At 48.9% G+C, this 12,193-nt stretch overlaps 1 protein-coding gene across 1 annotated transcript; it reads right to left on the bottom strand.

The window, feature by feature from the left end:
* Positions 1 to 5,524: 5,524 nt before the first annotated feature.
* On the bottom strand, positions 5,525 to 12,160 carry LOC309364674 (uncharacterized protein). Its single transcript, XM_081902416.1, has 5 exons — positions 11,887 to 12,160; positions 9,750 to 9,939; positions 9,152 to 9,278; positions 8,709 to 8,786; positions 5,525 to 7,690 (listed from the first exon to the last, which is right to left on the bottom strand). The coding sequence occupies exons 2-5, from the start codon at positions 9,888 to 9,890 to the stop codon at positions 6,312 to 6,314; spliced, it is 1,725 nt and encodes a 574-aa protein (XP_081758542.1). The 5' UTR covers positions 9,891 to 9,939; positions 11,887 to 12,160; the 3' UTR covers positions 5,525 to 6,311.
* Positions 12,161 to 12,193: the final 33 nt, after the last annotated feature.

Below are 12,193 nucleotides of genomic sequence, written 5' to 3'. Positions count from 1 at the left end.
GCAGCCCCGTGACGTGCAGCCCCCAGAGGTTTTGCCCCTGAAGTCAGCTGGGAAAGGAATCCACTTTCTTGAAAGATGCCTCGTGTCAAGACACAAGAGGGGATGAATCCGCAAATCCTGCGCCCCAAGGATTGGGGGTGGGGGGGAGCAGATCTTGGCAAGATCCCAGATCTCATGCCCGAGATCCCCATAACCTTCCTAATCGGCCAAAGTCTTGGATGCTAAGCTCTTCTAGTTCGGCGTTTCCCAACCTGGGGTCATCACCAGCTGTTTTTGGACTACAACTCCCATCATCCCTAGCTAGCAAGACCGGTGGTCAGGGATGATGGGAATTGTAGTCTGGAAAAAAAAGCAGCTGGAGACCCAAGGCTGGGAAACGCTGCAGTCTAGTTGGTCTTCTCCCGGTTTGTGGGGGCATCTCGTGTTTTGTTCCCCTCCAACGTTTCTCCGATGAAAATAGGCACATCCTAGACATCGTGGCCATTTTAATATTTACACCCCGCTCCTCTGAGTGGGTTGCCCCAGCCACTCTGGGCAGCTTCCAAGATATATAAAAACATAATACAACATTTTTTAGAAAAACCTTCTCTATACAGGATTGCCTTCAGATGACTCAGGGGTCAGATAATTCCATCCCCTCCAACATTCCTCCGATGGAAACACGGAGGTCCTAAGGAAAAGTTGGGCCTTCTGGGATCAAATCAAAAACCGGGGCGGCTTCTCTAAATCAGGGACTGTCCCTGGAAAACAAGGACACTTGGAGGGCCTGTCTACTGGGACGTTTTTAATGTTCGATGTTTTACCGTGTTTTTAATATTCTGTTGTGAGCATCCCAGAGTGGCTGGAGAAACCCAGCCAGATGGGCTGGATATAAATAAATTATTATTATTATTATTATTATTATTATTATTATTATTATTATTATTATTATTATGGCACTTTCCAGATCCGTACTTTCCAAACCCTAAATGTCACATCTGCTGCGTTTGCAAAGCCGACTGGTTCTGCTACTGGGGCAGTTTTGTGCTTCAGGGAAGCCATAATGAAGCCTTCTACCTAAAACCTTTGCTATATGGGAGGGGAAACAGTTACAGGAAAGCAAAGGAAATTGTTGAAAAGCCTGGAAAAGTCTGTTAATAGCAGCTGCCCACTTTGGTCCACCCAGGCCTAGATGCCTTCTGGCTGGCGATCCGATGGATTCCAGAAAGACGAGGGGAGATCCCCTTCTTCTAGAGCCCAAAGACTGAAGCAGCCTTGATGGGGGGCCATCATTCAGCCACTTGGTCCTTGAGGTTCATACACAGTACAAAATTGTGTGGAGACGGAAGATGTCCCAAGGGTGATCTAGTCCAACCCCCTGAAACTCAGGAATCATATCTGTGTTATATATTATGCACACAGAGAATCATAGTTGGAAGGTATTAAGTTGTGGGTTGACATAGCAGACGACACAGAGATTTCTGCAAGCAGTTCTTTATAAGCATGCTGGAACTGAACTGAACTGAACACAGCTCAACCAACCTGCTTTTATAGGCAGCTGGCTGTCAACATTGTAACAACACCACCCCAGGGTTTCCCGCCTAAATTAACTGAAGTGGACCTGAGTGAAAACTATATACACAATGCCCCTGGTGGCCAGGGTGAGAACTTTAATACATAGCAGAAGGGGCCTCATCTGGTCCAATCCTACTCTCCAGGATTCCCCACCAGATTTGTTTGTTTGTTTCTGAGGGAAACAAAATAACCTCCATGTCGACCGAGGTTTGAGGGAACCTCCTGGAGGTTATTTTGTCAGATTCCCTCAGAAACAAAACAAAAAGGGGGGGGGGAGTGAGGAGTCCCTCAAACCTCAAGTTTAATTTCGACAGTAGCTATTAAGGATGCCAAATGCCCTTGTAAGTGTTCCTACAAATGTCCATTGCAAGGGCCTTCCCTTGGAGGAGGTCGGAAGCCTTCGAATCCTCACATAACTGAAACTCCTGAGGGGATTTGTATTTAGCTGTTCATCTGACTGCAGCCCCCTAGGCCAGTGTTTCCCAACCTTTTTTGGGCAAAGGCACACTTGTTTGATGAAAAAAATCTCGAGGCACACCACCATTACAGCCCCGTGACGTCAGCGCGCAGCGTCACGCCGGGAGGGACGCACGAAAGTGTAACTTTCAATTTTTTCCCCTCCCCCTTGCAGGGGAACCTCCAAGCTTTGGGGGTGGGGGGTGGGGGTGGGGAGGAGGCAGCAAAGCGAGGGACTGAGGGACTCCTCCAACGACAAGGGTTGGGGAAGAAGAGAAAGGGCTATTCCGCTCCAGTCACGGGAGGGGAATATGTACTGGCCCAACTGGTGTGCGGTCTTCGGAAAGCGGGGTGCGGGAAGGAAGCCTAGGCTCGGGGTCCACCGACCTCGGCGGAGAAAGGCAACAACCGGAGCCGATTACGAGCCGGCACGTGCGTGCAGCGGCTGGCCTCAAGCTCGGGAAGCTGCGCGCGGCGATGTTGACGCGGGGCGTGCGAGAGCTTGGGGGCGGGGCGGGAGAGAGAGAGAAAGAGTTGGCAGCACCAGGCGCTGTTACTTATTGCGCTGCGGACGCTGCCAGCAACTGCGGTGGTTGTGCGGCGGCCGCCGCCGCAGAACATCCTCGTCAGTCAGCTGAGCTGCCTGGCGGCGTAGGGAGCCGAGGGGCGGTTCTTCCTTTCTGAAGGAGCTGAGGGTGGGGGTCCTCCGGCACCTTCGGTGAAACGGCGCCAGCCCAGAGCGCTTCTAGGAGGCTGCCTTTGTGCGCGACGTAAAGCCCTCTTTCCCTCCCTCCAGCCCCGTGTCACATGTGGAAAAGGGGGCTGGATCCAGTGACGCAACTCGGAAAACTGTTAGGGAAGCCAGAGCAGGAAAGTGAGTGGGAGGCGGCATCGCCGCTTTAACCCACGTTTCCTTTTTGAAAGAGAAACCAGTGTTTCCCAACCTTTTTTGGACTCGCTCGCGGCACACCAGGCAACATCTCGCGGCACACTAGTGTGCCGCGGAACACCGGTTGGGAAACACTGCCCTAGGCCAGGGTATCTTGTATCCACAATGCTTCCCAGAGCTTTCAGGCCTCGAGGAGAGACATGGAGAGGGGGCTTTCCTCACAGAAACTGTTGTGTTTCTGACCCAGACATTTTGCCACCTTCAGGAAAAAGAGCGGGAAACTCCTCAGATGGAGGGAGGCTCCCTTGTCTCTGCCCAGTGATCATATATTGATCCCTGCCTGTTCTGAGGAAAAGTGTGTCCCACCTTTTCTCCACAGAAACATCTCTGGAAACTCTCCAGGATTCCCCTCCAGGCTCCTCATCCCCCCCTTTTTTTGTTTCTGAGGGAAACTGACCCAATAACCTCCATGACGACCGAGGTTTGAGAGAACCTCCTTGAATCCCCTCAGCACAAAGAGGGAACACAATGGTTGCCCATGTAACCACAATCTGCCACACCATAAAAGTCTCTGGCAGTGACGATACGACACAAATCCGTGCCCCAACAACTCCTTGACCAAACCCCCTCGACGCTTTGGGGTTGGAAAACATGGAGGTGATCCTTTGTCAAATGTAGCCTTGGCTTTATTCATCAGAGACCTTACTCAAATCTCACAAACCCTGGATTGCTACCTTTTCTGACAGACTCTGAGGAAAAGGAACAGAACATCAGCCATCAATGTAGGAAACGAGAAACTAACTTAACCACCTTGTGGGGCATCATAGAAAGCTGGAAGGGACCCCGAAGGTCATCTAGTCCAACCCCCTGCAATGCAGGAATCTCAGCTGAAGCGCCTTGTGAAACACACTGTAGGAGAGAAGGCTGTGCTCACAGAGTGCCGTTAAAGTGCATTAAAAAAATGTCCCCGTCTCCAAAAACAAAAATAAGAATCTTGATAATGTTGGTTTATCAAAAGTAGTTTTGTTGAGTGTTACACTGGAATGGATGAGTTGAATAATGTTTATATATAGCTGACAGACGAAGAATCGCAAGTTCTGTATTCTCTTTCTTTCCTTTCCCTTTCTCATCTCTTTCTGTCTCTATTTTCTCCCTGTTTCTCTTCCCTTTCACCCTTTATTCCTTCTCACGCCCTTTTCAAATTCTAATAAAAATTACTCCAAAAAAGAAAAAACAGAATTTTTAATTTAGCGAAGTACAGATTCAGTTTGTGGTGTTTATAAGCTAATAACATTTGTTCCTGCTTTTTTATGACTTGTGTTTTTGCTTAATTGGCCAATTAGCCTTTATCAATTATTGCTTATTATTCATTACTGGATTTGTGCATTATCTGCACTGGAACCTATAGGTGACTTACATACATTCAAATGGTTTAGCCCAGGTGTCAGTTCTGTGATGCTTAGTAAGGCCACTTCTACAACTGAAGATCTTTCCACACTCCATGAATTTAAATTGTTTCTCCCCAGATCTGATGTAAAATAAGGTGAGCACTCTGGCCGGGGTTTGAAATTAGCAGGGTGCCATGCTGACCTTGTGGGTGTCACTGTTGATGTTTAGTCGTTTAGTCCTGTCCGACTCTTTGTGACCCCATGGACCAGAGCACGCCAGGCACTCCCGTCTTCCACTGGTGGATGTCATGACTGTCAGCATCGCCCTTGAGCCAGTGTCACCAACTGGACTCATCCACTTCAGCCCCGACTGGGCTAGGCGAGCTGGGTAGCACTTCCAGAGACCACCTTCTACACAGGAACAGGTCAAAGTGCTGTGGACTCACAGCTTATCGAGTTGTGAGCACCGGATTCACTCCAACAAGAAGACAGTCGTTGCACAGCAGAGTATAAACGACTCGGAGAGCAGCTCTGTAGAATAACTACTTTTATTCTATCTACAACTATCATACAACTATATACAGAGCTAAATGAGGTCTAAGCATAAAGAATGCTAAACTGCACTGAGTGTCTGCAGCTGCTCTTAGCAGCAACCTTATCTCTACACACGATCTCCAACACTCAGTCTCTCTCTCTCCGACACACTGACTGACTGATGTGGTGCTGGAGTGGAATAAGTAGAGAGCAGAACACTGCTCCTCCTCTCTGGAGAATCAGCAGACTCATCAGGAGATTCTTGGGAGGGGTGAAATCTCCTCAATGACACCCCATAAATCACAGGTCCCCTCTCCTGGGTCACTTCCCTGGCCCCCTTCCTCTGCCACATAAGGTGTGCAAGCAGCACTCTATTCTTTTGTAGTCCTCAGCAACATTTGACACCCCACCAGCCCTCACACCACCTTCCCAAAGTGGGGAGTGAGGTGCTGGGCTCCAAAAAGGAGGTGTGAAGGCTGTGTTAGGGTCCTAGAGTCCTCCTACCTCCTTCCCAAAGCCAAGTTAGCACTTTCCCAGCTTTGGGAAGTAGGTGGGAGGGCTGTAAGATTTGAGCCATGCTGTTCTAATTTGGAGGCCACACATACAGCTGCTTTAATCTAAGCATCAATCATTTACGTTGATATTTGATGTGCATTTGAGCAGATGGTATCCCAAAGAGCTTCAGCAACAGGGCAAACTGAAATGCTGCTCGGATCGCGAAACTTTATTTAGAATAAAAGATAGGGGAAAGCAAGAAAACAGGTTGAACAGATTACAAAATACAGCAGCTCAGGTTTTAAGGTCTGGCACCACCATCCCTTTGGAAGGACTGGCCTGTGATTCTTTCCCTATGTGGAGAGTCTGACGTAATTAATAAATAAAAAGTCACAGTCAGTTACCTATATCACATTTCCCAACTAGGCACTCTAAGCCACTTGGGGACTCTGAATACTTGATGGGTGAAACCTGAGACACATGAGAGTTTCACTTAAAGAAAGGGCGACAGCAGCAGACCAATGCCTTTCGCCACACCTCTGACCAAGTGCCTAAACTTTGCCTCCTTTCTTTCTCCACTTACTGCATTAATAATAATATGCCAGATGGCCAAGACATTAGGCAGAATGGAGAGACCATCGTGGGCAATTAGCATAGCAGTGCTAGGAGTTTCTTATTTTTCTTAGAGGCAACAAAACCTATCATCATGCATTTTCAGGTTCCACAAGATGCTTGTTTTTACACTCACTCAAGTTTCCTCCCTGTTATGGTTCTTCCATGTGTGGTAAATACTTCAGTTTCTAGTGAAGTGCTGTTTACACTCAGTGAATCTCGATTTGTTTCTCCCTCTGTAAATTCTTCTGTGTTATGCAAGTTTGCTGCATTTACTGCTGTTCTTTATATTCCAATCACTTAGAGGTGTTCTCCCCTGTGTGAGTTCTCAGATGCAGTCAGGTCTTCACTCCCACTGAAGCTCTTTCCACACTCTCTACATTTTAATGGTTTCCCCTTGTGTGGGCTCTTTGATGTACAGTAAGACTTCCACTATATCTGAAGCTCTTTCCACACTCCATGCAGTTAAACGGTCTCTCGCCAGTGTGGGTTCTGTGATGAAATGTAAGTGCACTCGCACAACTGAAACTCTTTCCACACTCCATGCATTCATACGGTTTCTCCCTCGTGTGGGTTCTTTGGTGTAAAGTAAGTTCACTCCTACAACTGCAGCTCTTTCCACATTCCATGCATTCATATGGTTTCTCCCCAGTGTGCTCTCTTTGATGTACTGTTAGTGCAGTCCTCCGGTTGAAGCTCTTTCCACACTCCATGCATTCAAACGGCTTCTCCCCGGTGTGGGTTCTTTGATGTGTAGTAAGGCTTCCATTCCGACTGAAGCTCTTTCCACACGCCATACATTTAAATGGTTTCTCCCCGGTGTGGGCTCTTTGATGCACAGTAATTGCACTCCTACAACTGAAGCTCTTTCCACACTCCATGCATTCATAGGGTTTCTCTCCAGTGTGGGTTCCTTGATGTGCAGTAAGGCTTCTTCTTTGTCTGAAGCTGTTTCCACACTCCATACACTTAAATGGTTTCTCCCCAGTGTGGGTTCTTTGATGTAAAGTAAGTGCACTCTTATAACTGAAGCTCTTTCCACACTCCATGCATTTATGCAGATTCTCCCCAGTGTGCACTCTTTGGTGTATTGTAAGATGGTGATTGAGACTGAAACTCTTTCCACACAGCATACATTTAAATGGTTTCTCCCCAGTATGGGTTCTTTGATGCACAATAAGCAAACTGCTTGTACAGAAGCTCTTTCCACACTCCATGCATTTATGCGGTTTCTCCCCAGTGTGGGTTCTTTGATGTAAAGTAAGATGGTGATTGAGACTGAAGCACTTTCCACACAACATACATTTAAATGGTTTCTCCCCTGTGTGGATTCTTTGGTGGGCAATAAGGTTTCCGCTCTGGCTGAAGCACTTTCCACACTCCGTGCATTTGAATGGTTTCTCCCCTGTGTGGGTTTTTTTATGCTTAATAAGGTTACCAGCACTGCTTAAGCTCTTTCCGCATTCCGTGCATTGAAACTCTTTCTCCCCCATTTGGGTTCTTTGATGTAAACTAATACTTCCACTCTGAGTGAAACTCTTTTCATACTCCGCACTGCTCTTTCCTGTGCATTCCTCCTGTGAGTTCAGGGCTACATGGACACCAATGTCCTGAGTAGTGGAAGACTTCCTTTTCCCATTATTTGACACGTTTCTGCCTATATGATTTTGGCGTGACAGTTGATTTACAAATGTCTCTTTCCCTACTTTATGCTCCACATTTCCTGACGGCTCCTCATAATTCTCTCTCCTCTGCCCATTACCTGTTTGGGGGGTGGAAGAAAAAGAAAATGTTATTCAAATTGCAAGGTAGAAGCAGAGACTCCCATTGAGAATCGAGCCCAGTTCTCTGCCTCTTCTACCATTTTCAAGCATGTCCCCCACTTATCTCCCCACACAGCTGAATCTGAACTTAATTTCTCCAGACAACACCACGAGGCCCTTCCTGCTCCACCTCACACAAGCTGTCACCTCGCACTGCCATGTCTGATTATCTCTCCCCTTTCTCAGAGCACCATCCAATTGGATTGTCTCCTTCCACCCAAGCGATGAAGTCTGGTTTGGGAAATGTTTTCAAAGCGGCCAGTGAATTCCGAGTGCAAAATACCCAGGCATGCCAAGCCCTACTACTGGCATGGCTCCCTCCCCAAAATAAGGGGAAGGCAAGATCTTAACACTCCGTCTGAGGGATAGAAGAAGGGCACATGTTCCCAGCAGAATCCACCTGGCAGTTGTGAAGAGGATCTCACTGTACATTAACCTCAGAGGCAATGCGGAGGCTATTTTAAATTTAAACCTCGGCCTGGATGCCAACTCTGCTCTTCAGAAGAAAACCCTGTTGGACCCTGTGAGGGCAGCTTTTTACAGCCTGAGGGCCGGGTGCTCGCACTCTGTGGGACCAGAGGCAGAACTGGGTGTAACAACGAATGTAAATGCAACCTCTGGACAGGAGCAGTTTCTACACACACCCTTCTCTTTCTTCCACCCAGGCAAGCAGGAAACACCTTCAGATTTCAAGAACACGACCCAGGAAGGAAAAAAGGACTCAAGGAGGATGTGAAGCAGAGGTGGTCATGGGTCATGGCCTGGGGACAGCGGGAACTGGGGTGGGGGGTGGAGTCCCATGGGCTTGCCCCCCCCCGGTCTATTTAGTCCCAGAGTCCTATAGGAGCCAACTAGATGCTGACAGGAAGCACAGAAGCAGGACATATAGGCAACAGGCTTCTGCTCTCTCTCTTTCCAGAGGAAAAAAAGGACCCCCAAATGCAGCTAAACATCTACCTTCTGATATCTCCCCTTCTTTAGGGACCTGGAGAAATGGATCTTGTCTTTCTTCCCAACAGGAACCGAGGTCTGATTCTACCAAGGAAAGCAATAATATTAGCTACTTTGGGCCACAAATCACCTGGCCATTTCAAATCATTCCGTATCTACAACCGCAAAAGCAAAGAGGAGGGATTACCATACCCAGATCCTATAAAGACACGCAACATGAGCAGGAGAGGGCCTTGTGGTCCCCACTGTCACAAGGGGTGTGCGTGTGAATATATGGATGCTGCTTCAGAGAGCAAAGCTGGAAATATCGTAGGGTACATCTACAAAAATGGGGATCCAAGCGGGCTATTCTTCTTAAATTATTCCTACTCTGCATGAATACATGGCAGAAAGAGCTGGTTGACACCTTCCACATCTAACAGGCAAGAGGGATAAAAATGCATCCTTACCCAGAGAGGCCACCATCTCATAATTCTCCTCCATGACTTCCTTGTGCAGAGCTCTTTGGCCAGAATTTAGCAGAGCCCACTCCTCCTCCGTGAAAAAGACAGCAACATCCTCAAAGGTCACCAGAGCCTGGAAGAAGAAGAGGAGGAGGAGGAGGAGGAGGAGGAGGAGGAGGAGGAGGAGGAGATAACTTCTCTTAGATCCCCTTCATCCCTGTCTGTTTTGTTGGTTGGTCGTAAGCCTCTTTGGATCGCCCTGGGCAAGATAAATCCACTAATAGAAAAACAGTGGTACCTGTGGTTACGTACTTAATTCATTCCGGAGGTCCGTTCTTAACCTGAAACTGTTCTTAACCTGAGGTACCACTTTAGCTAATGGGGACTCACGCTGCCGCCACACAATTTCTGTTCTCATCCTGAAGCAAAGTTCTTAACCCGAGGTACTATTTCTGGGTTAGCGGAGTCTGTAACCTGAAGCGTCTGTAACCCGAGGTACCACTGTAATATCAAATATTCCCCACGCAACACAGAGGGAGGCTGGTTTGTCCCCCTCTCTTCCTCTTCTCCCCTCTCCTCCCCACACCAGATACTCTTTCCCTACCTGAGGGAGCTGCCTGGCAACTCTTTCCATCCAACCCCTAAGAAGAGACGGTCCAAACGGTGCCTCTGAGGCCATTGCGCTGCCTGTGGAAGACAGGGGGAATGGAGGTGTAAACTGGGACACACTCTCAGGTGTTGCCATGATGAACTTCAAAGCAGGGAGCAGCTCTCAAGTGGGGGCATTCCTGGGCCTGCAGGGGAAAGACAGGGGACGGGAAGGATGTCATGAAGATCATGATATTAAAAGTTGCTTCAGTTTTTAGGGGATTATGGTTTGGGGGATGGAGGCATGCTGACGAACTATGGCGCCCCAGGCCTTCCTCTAAGGAATGCACATATGTGCGTACATCTTGCTCAGCCCATAGCATTACGAAGCCCTCCTGCCAACCTCAATGTTTTCAAGGCAAGCGAGGAGACTGGGCAGGAGTGAGGCTGGCAGCAACAGAGGAGAAAGACCTTCAGCATCCCTGTGCTGGGCCAGATCCCTCCCCCATGCCCACCCACGCTGGCTTTCATCTCCCCCCAACAATCTTCCCAGAGCATGTCTAGAGAAGCCTCCTTTTGGAGACAACATCAAAATCAGCTGGGGGGTAATATATTTCTCCCCCCCCCCCAAGTCCAAAACTGGGGAGTGGGCATTTATTTAATTCCTCCGGTCTTTTGCCATGAGGCTTTTAAAAGTGCCCTTAAGATCCCAATCAATTTCAAATACCACCATCCATGCACCCATTTCCCTTGAATTAATTTTATAATGAATGGTTTTAGAGTGTTGTTTGTGCTGTACTTTTGTACTGTTTTTTTGTTGTTAGCCGCCCTGAGCCCGGCTTCGGCTGGGGAGGGCGGGATATAAATAAATTTTATTATTATTATTATTATTGCCTAGCGGGAGGGAGACTGACTGGGTGTTTTTCCAGGATCCAGGAAATCCAAAATATGCCCTTTCCCTCCTGTTTTGAAGCAGGTACTCCTCCCCATTTGCCTCCCTCCTCAACATGAGCCAGCTCAGGAAGACTCTTTCCTTTGTTCCAAGGAAACCACAGTCCATCAGCCCCCCCTTATCTACGAGTTCTGAAAGGGGAGCTGGGGGACTTCCCCCTCCCCAAAAACCCACATTTTGGTTCCCTTTGACTCTTTCCCATAGCAGCCTCTTTCTTGCTAAGGAATCTCACAAGATGATCGAGGGTCTGGAAACCAAGCCTTATGAGGAACGGTTGAAGGACTTGGGCATGTTTAGTCCAGAAAAGAGGAGACTGAGAGGAGATGGGATAGCCATTGTCAAATATCTTAACAGCTGTCACGTGGAGGAGGGTGCGTACTTGTTTCTGTCCTGCTCTGGAGGGTAGGTCTCAACCAAGGGCATCAAGCTACAAAAGGAGATTGCGACTAAACACCAGGAAGAACTTCCTGACAATAAGAGCTGTTCAACAGTGGAACCGTCTCCCTCTGGAGGTAGTGGCTCTCCTTCTTTCCTCGGATGTTTCTAAGCAGAGGCTGGAGGGCCATCAGTCCTGGATGCTTTAGCTGAGATTCCTGCATTGCCAGGGGTTGGACTAGATGACATTTGGGGGTCCCTTCCACTTCCTTTAGCATTTTGTCTGCTCCTCAGCCGCTATGGGTTAAACCGCAGAGCCTAGGACTTGCCAATCAGAAGGTCGGTGGTTCGAATCCCCGCGACGGGGTGAGCTCCCGTTGCTCGGTCCCTGCTCCTGCCAACCTAGCAGTTCAAAAGCACGTCAAAGTGCAAGTAGATAAATAGGTACTGTTCCGGCGGGAAGGTAAACGGTGTTTCGGTGCGCTGCTCTGGTTCGCCAGAAGCGGCTTAGTCATGCTGGCCACATGACCCAGAAGCTGTACGCCGGCTCCCTCGGCCAGTAAAGCGAGATGAGCGCCACAACCCCAGAGTCGGTCACGACTGGACCTAAAGGCGAGTCTGCTCTCCAGCTCTGGGGCTATAAAAGCAGCTCACCAAGCCCCCCCCCCCCCGTATAGGGGGCTGCTTCTACTGCGCCTTCCTCCCCGCTGCTATCTCCCCACCCCAAGGGGGCTTTAGCAAAGGAGCGGAGGGAGGGGGAGAGTGGAGGGGGATTGCAGATATAAACGAGAACGCTATTAGATAGGACGGACAGAGCAGGACTTACTTCTGAGTAAACATGCATGAGACTGGGCTGCACAGCGGTGCTTCCCGAAGAAACGAGATCCACTTGGGAGGCTGAGTACAGATCCCAAGAGGGAAAAGTGGGATCAGGGAGATTTTCCTTTGCAAAGGGAATCCTTTCCCTCTCTCCTCCCCTGCCAGCTGCTTGCAGATTCAGGTGCAAGGAAAGCGAATCTTTCCCCTCCCCTCCCCCACCAACCCCGAAACACCCCCAAATACGCAGCGCCTCTTTCTCCTCTCCAGGCCTCCTCCTTGCCTGGGGATGTGCATGGAGACCCCTCCCCTCCCAT

This window comes from Podarcis melisellensis (assembly GCF_964234715.1).
Source record: "Podarcis melisellensis genome assembly, chromosome: 2".
In the NCBI taxonomy this organism is placed as follows: domain Eukaryota; kingdom Metazoa; phylum Chordata; class Lepidosauria; order Squamata; family Lacertidae; genus Podarcis; species Podarcis melisellensis.
The sequence above is the reverse complement of the archived record's forward strand: the minus strand, read 5'-3'. Positions and strand labels throughout refer to the sequence as shown.